General features: G+C 40.1%; 1 protein-coding gene across 4 annotated transcripts in view; it reads left to right on the plus strand.

The window, feature by feature from the left end:
- The window catches only part of CDC14A (cell division cycle 14A), a 167,540-nt gene that overhangs the window by 22,619 nt on the left and 121,242 nt on the right, over positions 1–23,679 (plus strand). For all 4 annotated transcript variants that reach the window (XM_011226918.3, XM_034653979.1, XM_034653977.1 and 1 more), the window contains one exon: positions 12,695–12,787. In XM_011226918.3, the coding sequence (XP_011225220.1) occupies positions 12,695–12,787 (93 nt within the window). The remainder of the gene's footprint in view (positions 1–12,694; positions 12,788–23,679) is intronic.

Consider the following 23,679-nt stretch of genomic DNA (forward strand, 5'->3'; position numbering starts at 1 on the left):
TCAGTTTGCAAGGTCAAATCCTACAGAGCATGGAGTTAAAGATGACTGCTAAATTACAATGCTCAGGTTGTTTATTCTTTCCACTGGTTAAATGTTACTGGGGTCACATAGTACAGTGCCTTATGCATATAAGCCACTTGGTGATCATCTTTTGTTGATTGACTTTTATTGAACTTAGGTAGAAAAGACAGTTTATGGTGGAGAATTTCCTGTAAAATATGTTGTGTACTTATGAATTCACAGATTTTTGCCATTGATCTAAAAATGCTAAATGGTCATGAATGAATGCCAAGGAGAGATTTTTTTTAGTCAATCGTATAACATAAGATCTGTTGCAGTTAACTGTTTAAAGAATTAATTTGTAAAGTATTATCTGACCTGAAAAGATGTATGTAAATTCCTTTAACTAAACTGATCCACATTTTGCAGAAAAGAGGCTACTGCCTGTAGTTTAGAAAATAAACTTGAAACTTTTATAATCACCAAGGAAGCAAATAATATCCTAAAAAGGAATAATATAAAAATATAAAATGAATTTTTAGTGGATGAATTCACAAGGAAAGGATAGTTCATAAATAATTATTTCTTCCTTTTGAGGACCTAGGAATTTTTTTTTTGCTTTCTTGATTAGTCCTGTTAGTATGTAGTTGGTATGAACTGGGTATTATAATTAACAATTTGCGACCTATTATTTAGAAGATTGAAGAGAAGAGAATCATTATTTGGAAAATAAAATTTTTGATCTGACTCAGTCAGTGTTCGACTTACAGCAATTATGTAAGAGTAGATGGCTTCAGTAAGGCTGTTTTTCTACCATATTCGATACCAAACCCTATAGGTAAGTGTATACATGGACTTATTTTGATTTGTTTTCATTTACAAAGCTTTGTTTCAACATTATATGAAAGTTTAATAGAGTTCAATAATCCCTTGGTTCATTTCAGCGATCAGGTAATCTGATGGATTCCTAGAAGGACATTTTTAGCTTTAATACAGCTAGTGGGCACCCTGTTACTTGCTGAAGGAATGAATTTTCAAAACCCAAATGTTAATAAGGCATGGGTTATTTTGAAGCATCCAAGTAGAATCTCTATATTAGGAAAAAAAGATTGACTTTACCAATCCAAAGCTACACTTTCTTCAGCCTTGTGGAATCTCAGTTTCTTTAGTTATAACATAGGGATTATAGAGCTCCCACAGAGGGGTGGTTAGGATTATATTAGAAAATATATGTAAAAAGTCTTTGAAAAGTTTAACGTCTCATGGGGAAGAAAGTTACTAATGGAACGTTTATGACTTTGGGTAAGAAATCACGGTAAGAGTTTTTCAACTCAGCTTATGAATGCCTTCTCAGCCCCATAGCTATTATTTCCATACTCAAAAGCTGTCCGATATAATTTTAGGAATCGAAATGACCATTTAGTCCAGCCAGTTAATTTTATCGGTGCAGAAAGGGAGACCCAGGAGAGGCAGGTGACTTGCACAAGGCTGCAAGGTAAAGTGGGGGCTCGATTTCAAGGCTCCTGACTTATTCCTGCTCCTCCCCGCTTTCGTTGGTAGTGGAGCCTCTGTGGTTTATAATCTTTCCATTCTTGCTCGCAGCACTGTCCCAGCTGACTTCACCTTGTCGTCCCATAGTGGTCTCGAGACTCCTCCGCCTCGTTTGGTCCAGCTACTGTTACTGCCGCTCCAGCTGCTTTCCTTCTAGGAACCCAGACTCCAGGCTTTTCTGCTTTGAATGGACCTTTCTCCTTCCGTACGCCCCACATTCTGTCTCCCTCACTTTTGTGTAATCTTCAGGCCCTCAGGCTCCGTATTTTCTCAGGCTCGTTGTTGGTGTTTCTCGTCTGCAGCCCGTGTTCACTCATCTTGGTGAGACCTGTGGGCACCTTGCTTCCATGCCTTTGTCTTGCTTGCCTTGACAGCTGCCACCCTTGGCGTCTTTCCCAGTGGATGATTTCATGCGCTAACTTACTGATTTACTGAAGATCGCAGCACCCCTGCGACTCCCAGCCGAGCACTTTACCCTGAGCCACACCAGTTGCTTCACACAATGGCTTGTGACGTCCAGTCTGACTTGAATGCCCTTTTTCTCTGGTTTGATCACTCCTTTTCTTTACACCTTCAAGGAGGTATCTCCTTGTCCTTCGGAAGAAGGTGGGAGGTGCCTCCCGTTTTCCCAGAATTCTCTGTGCAGATCTCTATTATTGAAGAATTATAATTACCCGTTAGCATTGCTCTCTCTTACTAGACTAGACACTCCTGGGAGATGAAGATATGACATATAATTTTGTGTCTCCAGTGCGTAGCACAGGGCCACCAGACACACAGAAACTTCTGTCGATCTTATCATGATCCCCTTGACTTACAGGTCCTCTTTTAGCCTTTTGCTTCTGGACGTTTCAGAATACTCTACCCTCAATGTTTACATCCTCACTGTGCACTGATTTCTTAATCCTTTGCTGTCTCACTTTTGCCTTACTTACTCTGCTGAAACTGCTCTAGTGTCATTTTTTTAAAAAAAAATATTTATTTGAGAGAGAGGGAGAGCGCACAAGCTGGGGGGAGGGGCAGAGGGAGAAGCAGACTCCCTGCTGAGCAGGGAGCCTGGTGTGGGGCTCAATCCCAGGACCCCAAGACCACGATCTGAGGCAAAGGCAGATGCTTAACCGACTGAGCCACCAGGTGTCCTGCTCTGGTGACATCTTAAACACCAGATCTGATGGTGTTTACCTGGTCATGAAACTCTACTTCTCTGCGTAGTTTGGCACTATGTTAACTGATTACAACTTCTTAGAATTTTTCTCTTTTAGGCATGTCTTATTTTCTACTTTGGCAATTTTTATTTCTTCCAATAAAGATTTTATGTGTTTTTTTCCTCCTTTATTTGAGACCTTATGTAGATGGGTAATATTTTGCAGTGCATTCTAAATTTTTAATTTTTATAATATCAAAAGATATTTTTCAAGTTGATGATTTGAGGTGGTGGTTTATTGCTATTTTTTGTGTGACTTTTATTTTAGTTATGTTGATTAGAATGGAAAATTATCCATCAAACGTACTTAGATTAAAAAACCAAAAGTAGGGGTGGCTGGGTGGCTCAGTCGGTTAAGGGTCTGCCTTCGACTCAGGTCATGATCCCAGGGTGCTGGGATTGAGCCCTGTGTTGGATGCCCTGCTCAGCAAGGAGTCTGCTTCTTCCTCTCCCTCTGCCCCTCCCCTCCCAGCTCGTGCTCTCTCATTCTCCCCCTTGAATAAATAAATTAAATCTTAAAAAAAAAACAAAAAAACCCCAAAAGCAGAAATCACTACCATCAACAAAAAACCCTATTTTTAAATTTTAAACTCTATTTTAAAAACTGTAAGCCCTAAGAGTTGTGCAGTGATAGGTTGTAGTTTGCAATTTCTGGTCAGTAGTTATGGTAATGAGGGAAGCAGTCCAAAGAAGGAAGATTTATTGAAGTGAGAACAATTGGTAAAACTGTATATGTTGTTTAATGTAAAATGCCATCAGTAATTGATAGGCTAGACCAGAACTTAGTAATTTGGTATTTTAAGAGATCCATAAACCCTTGAAATTGTATATAAATTTTTATGTGTATTTATATTTTTCTCCGAGAAGATTCATGACTTTTAAACCAGTTCTTAAAGGGATTCTTGCCACAGACAATGGTAACAACACTGGGCTAAAATATACAGGCTTCTGAAAGGGAAGACCATTCTAACAATGTAGTGATATTTTAAAAAACAATACCTTCTTCAAACTTAGTCATGTAAGAAAATCTTTCAGTGACTGATAAAATAATAGGAAAGTTTTATAAACATATGATTGAACTAGCTTTTTCTAAAATGGTCAATACAGTTTTTTAAAAAAGATTTTATTTATTTGACAGAGAGAGAGAGCACAAGCAGGGAGAGGGGCAAAGGGGGAAGGAGAAGCAGACTCCCTGCTGAGCAGGGAGCCAGCTATGGGATCATGACCTGACCTGAAGCCGGATGCTTAACTGACTGAGCCACCCAGGTGCCCCAAAGGTCAACACAGTTTTAACTGTTGATTTCACTTTTCCTCTGGGAAAATGAAAACCTCAGTCTGTGAAAAAAAATCTAAGAACATCACTGAAAAAAGGGGACATTTTCTAAGGCAGTGATTTCTTTTTAATGCTGCTTTTACGATTCAACAGGACAATTACAGTAATCTTGAGGACTGCTTTTAAAAGGTTTAAAAGAATATTGACAGAAATGTAATTTTAAATGTACAAAACATCCCACATAGCCTTTTCAGGGTAAAAGGAAAAGGGGGTGGGTGGGCCTGGTGAAATGGACTATTGTATTAAAGCATTGAAAGTACCTGGCAGATGGTGGGGGCTCAGGGACTGTCCTTGTTGCTGAACGAATCAGTGCAGTAATCCTATCCGCTAACCAGGCACCTGCCATGGTATCAGGTGATTGTACACAAGAACTCTTTTGATACAATGATCGGACCACCCTCTTATTATAACTACCAAAACCTGTTGAGTTCTTCATGAGGTTATCTTCTGTTTCAGGTTCATGGGCTTTGGGGGGAAGAAAAGCAAGTTCTGTTTTGGAGACAGTTCATGTAGTTTAAAGAGGTATCAGGGGTTCTAAAGCAGTGTTAATTCACATGGGAGTGAGCGTGTGTAGAGTTTGCAAGGCACGGAGTCCTTCCTGATGTCCATTCAGTAGCCCTCAGGCAAGAAGAACCCCTTGAGTGGAGAATCCCCAAAGGCCATCAACCAAATTATCATCATGGTCAAATAATCTTTATGAGCAACTTTTCTCTGACATGTTGACTTCTGCTCTGATCAAATGTGCCATTTCATCAATGAAACATATTGGGTTTGAAATGAAACGGACCATACAGAGACACCTTCTTCTTTTTAAAGAAACTATTCAACCTATTTTGTTTTAGCTCAAAATAAAAACATAAACCATATTTTGTTTTGTACAGCCAAAGAAAATTTTCAAGAATATCCCTTTCCTGGGAAAGTTGGAGGTAAAACATGTAGAGGTCATGGCTGCGGACAGGAAGACCTGTTCATTTTCTCGCTTTTGCAATGAGATGACAACTGATTGCTTTGGAGACGCTGACTGCTGCGGCCATTACTGGGCTAGCCTAGTCACCTGTAAGAGAATGATGCCTTGGTCACCACGGCCCCTGTGCTATAGTCCACTTAATCTGAGCACCATCACTGGCCGAGCTTGCTTGTTTAAGGAAGTGCATGGGCTCTATTTTTTTTTTTTTATTTTATTAAAGAGCATATTGTCCAGGTTGCACTAAAGTCTTCCTTAGCTCGATCAGGCTGATTCAGAGTTTAATTAAACATGGTGTTCCAACCAAAGGACTTGAAGATTTTACTTTTAAGCATGGCAAACAACTTTACCAGAAGGCTGCTTAAAAATCTGTTTTTCTAAATTATGCATTAACTCGTGTGTGTGTCTGTGTGCGCGTGCGTGTTTTGGCTTTGAGCTTAATTATACCACCTGGCACCACCTTTCGTTTTTGAATGATTGAGTTGTTTGTGGTCTCCTGCCCTAAGCTGAGCAAGTGCATGATTTGTATATGTCACCACCATCCGAGGATAGCCTGGGCTCTTTGTGATTCGTGTAGCATGTCGACATTTTCTCTCTCTGAGTTGCCGTGGCTTGTTTTTCTCCAGGAGTGAGCCCTCCAGAATGCAACCTTTCACATAGTGTTCTTTTATGAGATAGAAAACGTCTGACTGAGGTCAATACCCTCATCTTAATTTGTATTGTTCTCTCATAGCCGTCGTCGTACTTTGGTTTACAAGTACTGTTAAACGTTTATATACTAGATTGCACACTTGTCATGATTTACATAACAGTGGTAAAACTCTGACTCTCAGGTAAGCAATCCAACTCTGGAAATTTCTATAGGTTTGACTATATTAATTGGTAGATAGTCAATACTATGTTCTATCTTTTATCTATTATTTTTTACCTTGTTAAAGGAAATAATTACTGTACCTCTAATGAAGATCATTCCATTGGTCCTTGCTCTGCTATGAATGTATCCCTAGGTACTTGTTCTTTTTTGTCTGTTATAAGCCTTGGTCAGTATTTCCCCCTTGGTTAATGTCAAATATTCATTAGACTGCGAATGCTTATGAGGCTAGAGACTGAGGTTCCGCTCCCTGGTTACCGCATCGTTCAGCACTGTCTTTGACAGGTAACAGCTACTCAATTCTTGCCGATAAAACCAATAGAACTTTCTTCAACCACAGTATCCCAGCACACAGATTTGGCAAACTGATTGCCTACTTGCTGCATTCAGTTTAGTAATATTTTCTTGGGCATGAATGCTGTTTAAAAATTTTGAATTCACAGGGGTGCCTGGGTGGCTCAGTCGGTTAAGCATCTGCCTTTGGCTCAGGTCATGATACCCGGCTCCTGGGATCAAGCCCCACATGGGGCTTCCTGCTCAGCGGGGAGCCTGCTTCTCTCTCTACCTCTGCCTGCCGCTCCCCCTGCTTGTGCTCTCTCTTTCTCTGTGTTAAATAAATAAATTAAATAAATAAATTTTGAATTCACAGTTAACATCTGTCATTTATGAAATTTCCATTTAAGCCTGGATTTTTGGCTTCTCTTAAGTATTAAAATATGTGACTATGGGCCCAATTCCTACATGGGAGTAGGAGGTTGCAGCTAAGTCTGCTTGGGATAGGGCATGCTTTTCTCATTTACCAATTTACCCACTTCAAATTCTTGGCCCCTGAGGGCATCTGAACTTGGAACCTCTGGAATAATGCCATTTAAGGCAGCTCAGTTACTGAATCATCAAAGGAGCTTTCCTAAGGTGTTTTCATCTGGAATGCAAGAGTTTACAAATTGTGATAGTTTTCTGAGGAATCTGGGGAAATGTGTTTTTTGTAACATGCTTTTAAAAGGCATATGGAATGATTTCGAGTTCCTAAGATAATTTAAATATGTCTTTTGGGGCTACTTGGCCAAATGGACAGTGTTTTAGGAGCCATGTAAAACATTTCCAGAGGTTGACCAGTCACATTTTTATGTAGCATAGTGGGTATCAGTGTGCTGTCCCTGGACCAACAACATCAGCATTACTGAGGAACTCGTTAGAAATAAAATAAAAATCTGTATTTTAATAAGCCCTCTAGGTTACCCTGAATCAGCCTGTTAACAGGTTGAAGTACAATAATGAAATATAATTTAGATTGATATTTGTTTTTTATTCCTGAAAAGTTTTTTATTTCTTCCATCTACCATACTTGCTGAGAGAACTCAACTCTCTGGGATATGACATAGGAGATATTGGCCTAGTATGATAAGCCAGGCCCTCTCTGGCTCTAGCTTTTGTTCTTTTGGTAAAAGAGAGACGCAGACTTCTCATTATACTTAAGCCTTGCCCAGGACCTCTGGTTTGGGAGTCACACTGTGTCTGCTCAAATCGGACACCTTCGGTACTGTTTCCATGCTTTAGGAAATGATGGAATGTAGCAATAAATGTTCGCTGTCGTTATTATAGAGGGCTGGCTACATCCACTGAGGTGAAGAACTTCAGAAGGCTATATGCTGTGGTTTCTGGATAGAAATCTAAAATATATGTGAATAGGGGCTGCAGGTTATCATTTGTAATTGGTCGCATGCAGGCTTGCTGCAGACCAGGTAAATAGTCCAGAGGTCTTAGTAGTCCTTCTGTGACATCCTTCCCTTTATATTTAAGACTATATTAATTTGTTTTACCAGTTTCTAACTTTACTTTGTTATTGTACACAGTGTTTTTGTAATCTCTGAACTTCTCATGTAAAGCAAAAAGCATCTGTAATAGAGCAGGTAGCTCACTGAAGCCAGAGGTGAGGGTCTAACTTTCCAAATGCTCTCCTTTCTCTTTTTTCTTTTTCTTTTTAAAAAAATATTTTGTTTATTTATTTGAGAGAGGAAAGAGAGAGAGAGAAATAGAGAGAGCACAAGCAGGGAGAGTGGCAGAGGGAGAAGCAGGTTCCCCACTGAGCTGGGAGCCTATGTGGGACTCAATCCCAGGGCCCTGGGATCATGACCTGAGCCGAAGGCAGCTGCTTAACCGACTGAGCCACGCAGGCATTCCCTGCAAGTGCTGTCCTTGAGGGGCCTAGTCAACATACCCACCCACAGAGTAATTGGGCCGGAGTAAGGAAGATGCAGTTCAGTTTGGAAGCATGAAGTTTTCTTGGTATTAGGGTAGAATCTGAGAAAATATCTACTGAACTCATTCATAAATTAGAGTCCTCTTGTCTACAGACTGTGCCTTTCTCTTCCTGCGTGGTAAGTTCCTCCAGGAAAGATCTTGAAGATCTTTCTTCAAGGATGTTTCTCTAAAGGGACTTGAGTTATTGGTGTCTCCAAAGGATTGTATTGTTTCTTCTGGGATGCTTTAATATGTAGTAGGTTGTTTAAAAAAAAAATACATTTTTTTTTTATTTTTAAGTAATCTCTACACCCAATGTGGGGTTTGAACTCATAATGCCGAATCAAGAGTTACATGCTCTACCAACTGAGCTAGCCAGGCACCCCATCCTTGAAATTTTTCATTCCAGTACCAGAATATCTGCTATGTTACAATAGTGTTGCTGGTGTAAGACTGGGGCAAGGTGACCTATGAGAGGAAGGCCGGGCTGTGGCCAGGAAGGAAATTAGGACAAGGCCAGTGAGTCATAAGAGTTTTCTGTTATCATTTATTGTGAATTAGTTCTGAGAACTCAAACTTTGCGATCTGACCTGGGAGGCATTGGCCAAGCTTCACTAGGCAAATCATTTCTTGACTGGAATGCTTTTGAGACTTAACAGAAAAACAATGGAATTCCCAAAACATCCATGCAAGGTAAATGCTAGGAGCTTAAAAATTTTCCTAGAAATTAGAAAGCTGTAGTTAAAAAGTCAGTTATTGTAATGTACACCATGGTGACCATAGTTAATAATACTATATTGTATATTTGAAAGTTGCTAAGAGAGTAAATCTTAAACATTCTTATCATAAGAAAAACACTTTGTACTTATGTATGGTGATGGATGTTAAAAAAATTATGTTTCTAGGGGTGCCTGGGTGGCACGGCGGTTGAGCGTCTGCCTTCGGCTCAGGGCGTGATCCCGGCGTTATGGGATCGAGCCCCACATCAGGCTCTTCCGCTATGAGCCTGCTTCTTCCTCTCCCACTCCCCCTGCTTGTGTCCCCTCTCTCGCTGGCTGTCTCTATCTCTGTCGAATAAATAAATAAAAAATCTTTAAAAAAAATTATGTTTCCATCCTACAGGCAGCTTCCGATAGGAGATATTTTAAAATAGTTAAAATTTATAGGTGTATTTTGTGAGAATATTCTTTATCTGATGTAATTTCTTTCTTTTTTTTTTTTTAAAGATTTTATTTATTTATTTGACTGAGATAGAGACAGCCAGCGAGAGAGGGAACACAAGCAGGGGGAGTGGGAGAGAAAGAAGCAGGCTCCTAGCAGAGGAGCCTGATGTGGGGCTCGATCCCATAACGCCGGGATCACGCCCTGAGCCGAAGGCAGACGCCCAACCGCTGTGCCACCCAGGCGCCCCCTGATGTAATTTCTAAAAGCTTGTAAAGTTTAAAAATTCTTCTAAAGTCCTTAAAAGTTTAATTTGTATTATATTTACTTTAAAAAATTTATATAGGTTTATAGTGAAAACAAAGTTTCCTTTAGAATTTCATCCTATAGCTTCATGGTTTCTGTTTCAGGATGGTCTCTGCAACATATACTAAAGTATATCCCATATACTTTCAAAGAAGACTGAAAAAACAAAAACCAAGCAAATCCAAACATTTGAAAACAACCAAAAAGACTATTGGTGACAAAAGCACAACCTTATGAGTTTGTTTTTTTCGGTGAATGGATTTGTAAAATAAATTTAATTCCACATTATTAAATGATAGCATAGTTTGTTGTGAAATCTAAATTCTTACTGGAAAAGGGCATCAAAACAGACAATCCAAACTTCTGGATCAGTTGTGATTATTTTCTTCCCCACAGGTGTTTTAGGGAACCAGAAAATGTAATTAGTGAGAGGCTGGGAGCCGGAAGAGCTGAGCCTTCTGCTCAGCCTGACTCATGTTTGCTGGGGCTCGGCCTGTGGAAGCCAGTCTTTAGGTTTGGTATCAGACACCATAAAATATGCTCAGGTTTTAAGGGCCTTGACTCTCCTTCCAGTAAATCAAGCTTAACTTATTGATGGAGAACAATAAATGGCAAAAACAAGCCAACAGACAAACCAACCAACAAATAATAAAATAACAAAAGGAAATGTCCAGCAGACAGTGGTTTCAAATTGAGGAAGCAGGGGCACCTGGGTGGGTCAGTCAGTTAAACGTCTGACCCTTTTTTTTTTTTTTTAATATTTATTTATTTATTTGAGAGAGAGAGGGAATGAGAGGGGGAAGGGGCAGAGGGAGACGGAGTGAGAGATCTCAAGCAGACTCCCCACTCATCATGGAGCCCTACGGGGCCTCAGTCTCACAACCCTGAGATCATGACCTGAGCCGAAAACGCTCATCTGAGCCACCCAGGTGACCCTAAATGTTGACTCTTGATTTTGGCTCAGGTCATGATCTCAGGGTCATGAGATCAAGTCCCACATGAGGCTCCATGCTCAGGGGTGGGTCTGCTTCTCTTCCTCTCTCTCCCTCTCTCTGCTCCTTCACCGCCCCCCACTCCCCCACTTGTGTGCTGTCTCTCTCTCTCAAAAATAAATAAATCTTAAAAAGAAAACAAACAACAAATTGAGGAAGCAAGGAGACAGGTGTCAGCACCATTGATAGTGACCTTGAAGTCTTTATAACTTCAGTGCATTGACTGAACTGCATTGAATGAGATATATTTTTAAAGCTTTATTTCATAGGGGTATTTTCATAAGCTTGTCTGGAAGTGACTTCAGTAAGAGACCCACTTTGAGGCAAACACTTACTTTTCGAAGTTCAGTTTAGGAGAACAATGCCATTTTCAGAATACTGATTCTTGATTAGGAAAGAAATACCTAAAGGGATGGTGAGAGTTTCCAGGCTCATTGCTAGGATATATATAGCTATGTTTTCTGTGGTTACATTAAAGCCAGAATGTTGCAGTTTCATGTAGCATAGACGTCAGGGTTGGAAGTGTTTCTTTTTCTTGTAGAAGATTGCAGGGTGAGGGAAGAAGGGGAGGTAGTTGAGCTCTCTCACATTTTTAAAGGGTCTGTGAAAAGCAGGTCTTCTGTGGGTCGTGGTCAATGTGTAAGGTATAAAAAGCTGCTTTACAGTCAGTTTGAATTTGTAGACAAATATTAAAAGCTACCTATGTATCTGTATTTTGAAAACCATTTGTCAAAATGCTGTAACTGTTTTCAAATATGAGGAAATTGAGCAGATTTCATTTACTTGCATCAGTGTTCTCATTGTTTTATGTCTTAGTTTGATTCATGCTTTGATTTCATTTTAACAGATCTTTTTATTTGCACAGTTCTTTTCATGTTTAGCATGTGTATAGCATACTAAGTTGCTCATTTTTGGATATAGTTGAATACTTGGGCATGAAGCATATTGCATGGCATATAGCAGGTGCTTAATAATTGTTTGAATCCATGAATTTAATATATGGTTATTGTATTAAGATGTTTGCTGATCCCACCCTTTTGATGGTTGATCTTTTCCCATTAACCATTTATTTTCAGATAAGTGAAAGGAGATTTTTTTATAAACATTCTAGAAAAATACTCATACCGATCCTCTGTTAATATTAGTATTGGTGCTCTGAGGAAAATAGACTGATTGACACATTTACAAATAAGCTGTAAAATATGAAAAGTACAGATAACTTTTCTGGGAGTGGGTATGGTATGTAAGGAAGGAAAAAAGATGAATAATTAGCCTTAAAAAAGAACTTGTCGTTTGTGTCAACATGGATGGACCTAGAGGGTATTGTGCTAAGTAAAATAAGTCAGAGAAAGACAAACACCATATGATTTTACTTTTGTGTGGAATCGAAAAAAAACAAGTGAACAAAAAAACAATACCCCCCCCCCCAACAGACTTATAAATACGGAGAATTAACTGGTGGTTGCCAGAGAGGAGGGGTGGGGGAGGATGGGTGAAATAGATGAAAGGGATTAAGAGGTACAAACTTCCAGTTATAAAATAAATAAGTCACGAAGATGAAAAGTACAGCATAGGAAATATAATCAATAATATTGTACTAATGTTGTATGGTGACACATGGTAACTATACTTATCACGGCGAACAATGTGTAATCTATAGTATTGTGGAGTCACTTGTTGTACACCTGGAACATTATATGTCAACTGTCCTTCAATAATAAAAATTCAAAAAAGAAAGAAGATTGAATAGACTTTACATATAAGATTTAGAGTAAATTTTCAAAAATATTCCCACTAGTAAAGATGCCAGTAGTTTAATTATTTCCCACTGCATGTCTCCCTTCTTGGAGAGAAATATCTGTTCTGTTGTCAAATCTGCATCATGATTGGGCTGTAAAAAGTCTATGCCAGTAAGCCTCCACCCCTCAAAAGCTCATGGACAAATGCCATAAAAATGAAAGTTGGTAGATAGAATTGATTGTGACACATCTTGGAAATTGAGATGATATTTACCTTTTGTATATTTTAACATTGTCTCTATGGTTACACTCTTTTTATTTCCTCTTTTTAGTCATACAGTTTATCAAGAAAGAAAATAGTGCACTACACCTGTTTTGATCAACGGAAAAGAGCAAATGCGGCATTTTTGATAGGTGCTTATGCCGTAAGTACTTTTTCATGCTTATTTTCTATAATCAGGCCAATTGAATGCTAACACTGTCACATAAAATCCAGGCCACTTTTTCAGTGGAGTTAGGAGATGGTGAAAATTATTAGCACCCTGGGAATGGATGTGGAACAGAAAATGTGGACTACTATCCATGGGCTATTTAACTCCCAGATTTTATTTCCTAGTAGCTAATGAAGGAATCTTAGAACCCCAATGGGCAGCTTGGTTCCCGCAGTTGTATAGGTGCTTTTTTAAAAAAAGAATATCCAGAAAGAATATTTCTAGGGTAAAGAATATATAGTGGAAGATTTTTATTTTTATTTATTTTATTTTATTTATTTTTTAAGTAGGCTCCATGCCCAGTGTGGAGCTTGAACTTACAACCCTGAGATCAAGACTTGAGCTGAGATCAAAAGTTGGACATGTAATGGACTAAGCCACCTGGGAGCCCCTATAGTGGAAGATTTTTTTTTCCCCCCAAGAGAGGGGGTGGAAGGGGCAGTGGGACAGGGAGAGAGAGAATCGTAGGCAGGCTTCATGCTGGGCTCAGTCTCACAACCCTGAGATCATGACCTAAGCCGAAATCAAGAGTCAGACGCTTAACCTACTGAACCATCCAGGTGCCCCAGTATAGTGGAAAATTTTTAAAGACTGTTGAGGTGCCCCTCTTTTTCAAAAGAGGAAATCGTAGATTGTGTGGGGGAGGGTTATTATTATTATTATTATTTTTATCAATCCGTTTATTAATCTGTACATGTGTTTGCAGTAGGCAAACCAAATATAAAGCCTGCATATATTATACTTCCCTAAGAACTAGACAAGACTTTCCCAAAATAATTTTGATTGGAAATTTTGTTCTCTGTAAGCACTAAAATGTAAATGTGAGTTCCACGTGAATGTGCAGCAGAGTTTTGGTGCGACTATTTCTAGAATTTTCTATATATACTGGGATTGGGCAAAAACTTGGAAGGCAGAAGCCATCAGGGCTAAAATGCATCCTGTAACCTGTACTAGCTTTTTAGGGACATGTGTGATATCCACTTAGGAATATGCTGGTCTAAAGGCAGGGGAGAGAGGCATCATTTCCCATCATCCTTGTAGAGGGTCTATGCTTCTCTGAAGCCTGGAAGCACACTGCTGTGTGACCTTTCAACGGCCTCCTTCTGAAGATCTTGACGGAAAGAGGCACCAGCTACTGTGCATCACCTTTTGTACATCAAACTGAAAGGTCTGGGGGAAAATGCCCAGAGGTGGTGTTGGAAAGACTGTCCACTGTTGTAGGGTATAGGCTGAGAATAGTGGCAGGCGGAGAGCCTGACTGCAGCCTGGGGCTTTATTTCCAGGGCTGAGATGGCCAGCTTTGCCCATCTTTTCTTCCCCGATGTAGTTCCAGTAAAGCCTGGCGCCATCCCCTATGGTCCTTTTCTTTCTCACTCTGTAGGCAGCATGGTATAATATCAAGAATCATGATGAAAACCATTTTTTTCATCCTGAAGTGGCTCTGGGATGATGGGTAAGCCACTTTATCTGTCTTCACTTTGTTTAGTTTCCTTATCTGTAAAATGATAGGGTTGGATATAATGACCTCTACGTTTCCTTCCAATTCTGAGGATATGAGGATTATTTGTAGTGCCAGCCAGACTATTGCTTTTATTTTAAAAGTGTGCACGGAAAGCTGGCTATTGGTGTGAAGGTTCAGTGAAGTGCTGGTAAGCCGAATTAGGCAGGCAGGCTTATTTTTCACTTCGCGTTGATAATCATTACTCATTTGAAACTGATAATTGACACCATGTTTAGAATTCGGAGAGCCTGTAAAAAGCTCTGGATTCAAGCCGTGTGAGCAAGGTGTCCTTCCGGAGGGTTTTGTGATGGCTCGTGAGCATGTTCTCCGGCACTCCTCAGTCATAAGGGATTGCCATCAGAAAGAGGTCATCTGCCTCTCTCTCCTCTCCATCCTGTCTTCCCTACCATCTCCCCTTCCGTCTCTTCTTTCCTTTTTAATGCCCAGCCTTCCTGTTTCTGGTGTCATCCTTAATTTTATCAATGGCACTGCTAGAGTTTTGAAAGGAAGTTCAGTCACAATAGATGCATTGAGGTTGGGATAAAATATATCAAATGCAGAAGTTTCCACCACTTTAATGCAACCAAATGAAGGAGACGCCGTCTCAGCAGGTTGAAGAAGTGCTGAGGGCAGCACGAGCTGGCCTTACACGCTCGTGACAGTCCAGAGAAGCCATGTAAAGTAATTATTCTTGTACTGTTCATTTCCGAATTGATTTGCTTTTGCAGTTTTGGAAATGCATTCCCCGGAAAGCTTGTTGACACCACACTTAATAAAAATGAAAACCAAGAACTGTATTCTTTCCTTAGAGAGAATTTGGTGCCTGGCTTCGTGTTGTGTGGATGCAGTTAATTGTCGTCACAAGTTCTGTAGGAGGGTCAGTACTGTGTGTTATACACACATCTCAGTGAAGTTACACGTGGATTAAACGTTGCTATCCGGAGAAGCCAGAATCTTCTGGGGGAATGTTCCTATTATGAAGGTCACATATCCAAGTGCGTGTTTGTATCTCCACATTCTATATCTAAATGGTATCTCACACTTATTGTGGCAGAACAGAACCTTTTATTCCTTTTCTCTACAAAACTTTATATTGCCACATGACTGTTTAGTAAATGGACTACCCCCAGTGACTTGCCGAGGCACAGAGTAGTGTCATTTTCATTCCTCCTGTTTCTTCTTCCCATATTCTACTCATCAGGAAGTTTGGTTAGCTCTGCCTCTAAAAGATATATTGAGACAGAATACTTCTTTCCATCTCTGTTGTTGTCCCCTAAGCTCCAGCCACTGTCGTGTTCACCTGGATGACCACCAGAGCATCAGACATTGTTTCCTTTTTATACTCTTGCTTTTGTTTAACCACAGTTGCCACACAATTGTCAGAGTAACCTTTTAAGAATATAAATTCGGGGGCGCCTGGGTGGCACAGCGGTTAAGCATCTGCCTTCGGCTCAGGGCATGATCCCGGCATTATGGGATCGAGCCCCACATCAGGCTCCTCCGCTGGGAGCCTGCTTCTTCCTCTCCCACTCCCCCTGCTTGTGTTCCCTCTCTCGCTGGCTGTCTCTATCTCTGTCGAATGAATAAATAAAATCTTTAAAAAAAAATATAAATTCGATCATTCATGGCCCTGTTTCAAATCTGTCTAGTGCTTGCTCACTGTTCTTGGCATTAAATTCAACCTTCTTACCAATGCCAGTAAGATCCTCCCCGATCTGGCCCTGCCTACCTCTGTGTTCTCCTTGCTCAGGATGGCCCCATCACACTGGACTTCTAACCATGAAAATCTCAAGCTTATTCCCACCAGAAGGCCTTGATATTTCTGTTCTCTCTGTCTGGAGTATTTTTACCTAAAACCTTTGCCTTCCTGAATCCTTGTAATGTCACTTCCTCAGAGACATGCCTTTTCAAGTTTTACTCTTCTCCCCCCGCCCCAGTCACCCTCTGGTCCCTCATTGTTTTCTTTTCTTTATAGCACTCTATTCTTTGAAATTATCTGATTCATTTATGTATTTACTTGTTTATTATTTCTTTCCTAGACTAGAGGGTAGGAACCTTGTCTGTTCTGTTCATTGCTGTGTCTGGGAGGTGATAAAACACTTAACAAGGGGTTAGGCCTAGCCATTCACCAGTTGAATTGGAAGCTGGTCACCATGGAGCCTTCCTGTTATGCTGAGTCATGGGGAAGTCTAGGGTGGGGGGTGTCCCAGGGAAGAGATGAGGTGGCCGGTGTGGAGGGGCATGGGATGCTGCAGACCGCAGCTACTTACCAACTGGTTTGGAACTATTTCAGTATTTCAACACTGAGCATCAGCTTAGAACCATGCCCTGCACTGAGTAGGTGCTCTGTAAATATCTATGCAATGAATGAATAATGTGATGATAAAATATGGAAGAAGGAAGGAAGGTAACTTCCTTTAGGTAACTTCAGAGGGAAGCTGAAAACGATCATATTGGACATAAAGTGTAAAGTGGTGTCTTCCTCATTACCAGAACGTCCAAGGGCAGTACCCGCTATGTAAAGTCACATCAATACCTTGCCTTTTTTTGGATAAACTTTTTTTTACCCCAATTTTTAAAATTGTGGTCAAATACGCACAACATAAAATTCACTGTCTTGCCATTTCTTTCTTTCTTTCTATTTATTTATTTATTTATTTAATTTTTAAAATATATTTCTTAAGGACTTTATTTGTCAGAGAGAGAGAGACCACAAGCAGGGAGAGTGGCAGGGAGAGGGGCAGGGAGAGGGAGAAGCAGACTCCCTGCTGAGCAGGGAGCCTGATGTGGGACTCGATCCTAGGATCCTGGGATCATGACCTGAGCTGAAGGCAGAGGCTTAACCGACTGGGCCATCCAGGCGTCCCTTTAATTATTTTTTTAATTGAAGTATAATTGACATAACGTTGTATTATTTTCAGGCGCACAATGTAATGATTTAATATTTATATCTATCGAAACATATCACCATGGTGAGTACAGTTAACATTTGTTACCATACGTAGTGACAAAAACATTTTTTTCCTTGTGATGAGTCTTCCCCTCTTTCAGCATACAGCTCAGTAGTGTAAGTACATTCGTGGTGTTATGCAGCTATCGTATCTTGCTTGTGAATGTGATATCTTGTGCCAAACACGCACGTACAGAGTCACGGCTTTGCCTGTGTTTTTTCGGTTAGATCAGGACTTTAAGTATGTCACACAAGCTTTTGTGTTTCTATTTTCTTATCTCTATGTAGGGGAGAGCCTTTTTACATTTTATCTCATAGAACTGTCATGAGTATTAAGAAGGAGATAAAATATAGAACACCATGTTCAGTAGGAAATTCACAAACCCTTCTCTGTGGGTGATTCTAAAGCCAGGGTGGCTAGAACGATGTGGCCACTGGAGATCCCAGTGACGCTGAACAGACAGATGACAGGCACCGTTTCAGGGAAGTCCCTACACATGAAATATCTCTATCCCTAAGCTGTGACATTATCCTTCTTGAGATGAAGGGCACTGGTTTTAAGAAGAGATCAACTTTGTGGGGAAGGTGTTTGCCTTCCAGGACAATACTCAGGGCAGTGCTGGAGTTGGGGGTCAGGGTGCTTGAATCACAGTGGCAACCACAGTACTCTCACATGGGTTTGAAGAAGATGGCCTGAAAATATTGTAAGCATGAATTAATTAGGTTCTTGCTACATGCTTAAAGACCAAGTCTTTGCTAGTTACTATCTTGCTTTCAGTTCACAGAACTATGATAAACAGGTCGAGGAGAATTTGGATCAGGCCCATGATGACTGGCAGATTGAAAAAATAATATGTGTGAAAAGTTACAACAAATGTGATGGTTTAGACTTAAAGAATGAAGATTTCTTCACCCCCCCCCCCACGTATGTGGAGGATGCTTAAACAGAGGCAGTAACCACAATGTATTTTCCTTAACCCACTTGTTAAGTCCTCACATTGCTAAATAAGGGGTCTAATTATGGATTAACTGGAACTGGGCTGAGCCAGATGTCGTGTCTGAATTAGAGATGACAAGGCTAAGGTTTGTAGACTTTGTAATCATGTCTGTGTCTGCTATTTATTCTGTAGACTGTGCTTAACGCCTTAGTACTTACATTCTACCTCTAAGTCTACTGCTAATTGCAAAGAAGCCATTCTCCATCTGGTGTAGTGGTTGAGAGCAGCGACGTGAGCAGAGAGCCACAGGTTTGGCCTGGAATCCGCTTGCTAGTTTTATGTCTTGAGCAAGTTATGTAACTCATCCAAATTCCTGTTTTTTTCTCTTTAAAATAGAGATAATAACACCCCACCTAACATAGTTGTGGTGAAGACTGCAGGAGGTCGTGCTCATGCAGGTGTCCTGGGGCAGTGCCTGGCATTTTAAGCATTAAGGAATGGCTGGCGGCTCTAGGCAGAAAAGTTGTGTGGCCTTTGAGAAAGTTTTCTGGGCTCTTGTCTTACCTCCCCTGAAGAGCCGAAGCCTGCTCCTCCTTTCCACCCCATTTTACACTTACACCCTACCCCGGCTCAGTGACATTCAGATGGTTGTTGATCTGTTGATTGCTTAGGGTAAATTGCTGGAAGGTGTGGTATGAGTTGTTGTTGTTGTTGTTGTTTTTAGGATATTATTTGCATTTTAAAAGAAGAAACTGTCCGAACCATGCAGATTTCTCATTTTTGATATTCAGGCATTCTTTAGTTCAGTAAATACTTATTTAGCTCAGATGAGCTCGACGCAGCGCTGTGGTGGGCTCTGGGGAATATAAAAAGATGAAAACTAGATAGAAGAATGATTACCTGGCTTAAAATGGGGGACAGATGAGTTATAAATAATTGAGAAAAATGTGCAATAGGTGCCGAATTCATAAATATAAATCAGCAAGTGTTTTTCCAGCCCTTATACATGAGGCCTTGTTCTGGGAGTTGAGGATGCTAAGGTGAATAACTCTGTGCCTTCTGGGGAGGGGGTTTGGGGACCAGGGTCACACCTGAGGAGAGGGAGTGAGCAATGATGACCAACCCTGGTAGGCCAAGTTGGTGAAGGAATATTGAGGGGGCGGGGAAGGACAGCATGGAGGGGAAGAGGGGTTGGGAAATGATTAAATATATTTTAGATATCCAGTTTGAAAAGGGGATAATTCAGTGAATTTAATTGAAAACAGTTGTTTTTTTAACTTAAAAAGTGGCATAGCCACATTATAGAAGAAAAGTAGGAAAATTCTCCTGCAGTGACATCATTCTAAACCTGAATATTCACTGAAGTATAATTACAATGTAGTTTTGTCAACTTTTTTCACTTGGCCTCCATGTTTTGGCTTTTTGCTACTTAGATGATGAAATAATATTCCATTTAGAGAGCATACTATTGTTTGTTTAACATTTTAGATGCCTTTGTGACATTTTCTTATAATGTGACAAATATCGTTTGGCATTATAAATATTTCTTTTTGTGGATTTTTGTCTTTAGATCGCCAGAAGTTGGATTAATAGATTTTAAAAATGTAAGCATTTTTAAAAAAGATTTTATTTGAGAGAGAGAGGGAGTGCATGTGCATGGGATTGGGGGGGCAGAGAGAGAGAGAATTTTAAGCAGACTCCCCGCTGAGTGTGGAGCCCAATGCCAAGCTCTATCCCATGACCCCATAACGCTGGGATCACGCCCTGAGCTGAAGGCAGAGGCTTAACCGCTGTGCCACCCAGGCGCCCCAAGAGTCAGACTCTTAACCCATTGAGCCACCCAGGTGCCCCTAAGCATTTTTTAGGTTCTTAAAGCGTATTATCATATTTAAGCCAGTTTGTACTCAATTTGGCACTATGTGAAATAAATCTCCAGCATCATATACCTTTGCATATTGGGTATAGACATTAAAAATCTAGAATTCTAATTGGTTAAAATGATACCTCATTGTTTTACTAATCATTTTTTGATTAATAATGAGATTTATTATTCCTGTATTTATTTGTAGGTTTATTAACTTTTGAATAGTTGGTGTTTTGAAAATCTGTTTCCTGTATTTGGACCATTAAAAGTTGACAAGTATCAGTCTCTTCTTTCCTTTAAGAAAAGAAATCATTTTGAGGCTCCTGGGTGGCTCAGTCGGTCAAGCGTTTGACTGTTGATTTTGTCTCAGGTCATGATCTCAGGGTCGTGAGATTTATGGAGCCCTGAGTTGGGCTCTGTGCTCACCAAGGAATTTCCTTGAGATTCTCTCTCTCCCTCTTCCTCTGCCCCTCCCCGCCCCATGCATGCTGTCTTTCAAATAAATAATCTTTAAAAAAATAAAAAGTCATTTCCCTGAATCTAATTTGTATCAATAGATGTAGACCCCTAGAAATCACACCCATCAGTCCAAGTTTCTGTAAGAAATTAGGAAGTCCATATACTTTAAATTCTGTTACTTTTCAAAATGCTATAAGTACTTACATATATGTGAATTCAAAGGAACTGCTGATAATGGATCTATTGATTATTCAACACCTAGAGGTCTACTGAATATACAGAAAATTATATTCGGGATAGTATTATTTAAAAGTGGTTCATGTCTATGTGCTTAAACCATTGAAAAATGATAATCCAGGCCAACTAACTCTGAATTTGTTTTTGCTTTTATCATTTGGGACAAACATGTTAGTTCCCTTAATCTCTAATTCACAATTCATCTGTAAATTTCAATTTCAGAACTGCTTTAACTTGTCATCAAAAAGCTATAGGTTAAGCACTTGTTATCTAAAAACATAGGTGAAATCATCAAGAAAAATGTTGGTTCAAAATAATAAAGGCATTTACCTTAACAACTTATTGAAATAATAGTAAAGCGGATGTCAGCTACTAGTGTTCTGTCAACCTCTGTGGCTTCTCAGTAAATCTAACAGATAGCATTTGCTTCGTCTGCGTATGGAAATTGTGGAGAGGAAGGGAGGTGTGGCACAAGGCGGGGGCAGGGCAGTTTCCTGTTGTGCAGTTCCTTCCTTTTAGAGTGTGATAGGCAAGAGTGCTTTTGTGATATGGCCTTTAAATGGGCCAGATGGGCTTTTATCCCCATAGGCTTATATTTTTGGTGCTTTTAAAAACAGGTGAGGCTCCCTAAGATCATACAGCATTTTCAATTTTAATCAGAGTTGAATCTTTAAAAATTTTAACTGGATGCATTTTTTATGGAAAAAGTTTAAAAAGAGGTACCTGAGCCCTTGAAGAGATTGTTCATTATCAGAATGTCACTTGAAATGCATTTATAATGCCTGATGTGAGTGCAGGGGATCAGCCCATCTGGGTTAGTCTGCAATTAACATGTCCTATGTATGTTTGCGTGGGCTTCACCTGGCAATTACACGAGTCTGAGCCATCTCTGTTCAGCTTTATACAAATATCCGGACAGAACAGACTCACATTTAGATATATCCCTAGTGAAGCACTATAAGCTTCCTATTCAATGAGATATTTACAAGAATATATACAGAATTTTATATATATATATAAAAATATATACCTCCGGAGGTAGTATGTCCAAGTTTTATGCAAAATGAAGTTATTTGGCTGCTAAACAACCGCCATGGTAAAAATTGATATTGAATCCACTTGATTGTGTTTACTGATTGTGTTTATTGTTTTCTCTATTGTTTATTGTGTCTATTGTTTAAAAATAAACATCTGTTCATTTAGAAAAGTAGATTCACTTTTGCAGAACCCATAAGGTACCTCTACGGGAAGTTCACTGGGAAAAACTCTGCTCCAGTCCTGCTTTCTCATGTTTCATTTGGAGAATCTGAGCCCAGAGGGATCAAGTACCTTGCCCAAGGTCAAATCCAGTTAGTGAGAGACTAGAACCCAAATCCCCAAGTTCCTAGTTGGAGCTTTATTCACAGCATATAACTGAGCAGTGCTAGTCTTGGAATAATACTACATCTTAAACCGTAATATTCTGCAGAAGATTCAAAATAACATGTAGTGTGGAAGGGCAGAATTTTCCAGTTACAAAGCAGTGTTTCACTTTCTTTTCCAGGTAGCATCTGAGCTTTAATTCTGGCTAAGGGGGCTAACACCCCAAATACCTTTACGTACCAGCCAGTGCATCTGTGTGGCAGTTCTGCTCACACTGGCTTTGGTGTTGGCCATGCCTGGCTTAGAGTAGGTCTAAGTGTCAGGAGTGATAGGAGAAAGGAGAACCAAGGAATGACATGAAGCAGTTTAGGTCAGATCTCAGGACAGGGCTTTCCAAGCTTCTTTCACTATCAACCATGGTAAGAACCATATTTCACACTGCCCCTTAGTACACACACACACACACACACACACACACACACACACACCCCATGCAGATGTAGAACCACAACAAAATGTTCACGAAACAATTGTTCCTTTACAATGGGTGAGGTATACTGACATTTTATATTCTGTCCTATTTTATTAAAAAATATCTTTGCCCTATTAAATTGATTTTGTTACTCAATAGTGGGTAGTTACCTGCTGTTGGCAAAACACAGCCATTGCAGAATCTGCTTACTATGCTTTGGTGTGAAATGCATGCTTTTCAGGGTATCAGTTTTGGCACTGAATACACAGGTGATTGGCCCATCTGGGTTAGCCTACGATTAAACATGAACAGCTTAAGGAAAATGGAAAGTGTTCTGAACTCAAAAAGCTCCTCTGTCTAAATATCAAGATGTCCAGCTGGTCTCCACATGGTATTGATTCAGTTGAGACTTGATGGCTGGGAAAAGCTGAGTTTGTTTTAAGACCTAAGTACTGCAATCTGTCTTTTCTTATCTCACTTTCACTTGAATCACTGTGTTTCCCTCAAACTCCTACACACCCCCTTCTTCCTGGCAGCCAAAAAGTACGTTTATTCGTTTGGAACAACCTTGAATGAGAGAGGCCTGTGCTTGGGTCAGCCCTGGGGGGAGCCTGGGGAGCCAGTGCTGAGCTGGTCTCTGGGTCTGTCATGGGACTGCCTCGTCCAGTGTGGTTTCTATATTCATGCTGATGGTACGTGATGCCCTATGTACTTTGTGACATCTAATCTTAAACCTTAGGTTTATAAGAGTTTTTGAATGCATAATTTTAATCTATGTAAGTTTCATTTCAAGAAATCTCTTCTGGGGTGCCTGGGTGGCACAGTGTTAAGCGTCTGCCTTCGGCTCAGGTCAGGATCCCAGGGTCCTGGGATCGAGCCCCGCATCGGGGTCCCTGCTCAGTGGGAAGCCTGCTTCTCCCTCTCCCACTCCCCCTGCTTGTGTTCCCTCTCTCACTGCCTCTCTCTCTATCAAATAAATAAATAAAATCTTAAAAAAAAAAAGAAATCTCTTCTGTTTGATATAGTGAGTAAAATAATAGCCT

This window comes from Ailuropoda melanoleuca, chromosome 2 (genome assembly GCF_002007445.2).
Source record: "Ailuropoda melanoleuca isolate Jingjing chromosome 2, ASM200744v2, whole genome shotgun sequence".
Lineage (NCBI taxonomy): Eukaryota > Metazoa > Chordata > Mammalia > Carnivora > Ursidae > Ailuropoda > Ailuropoda melanoleuca.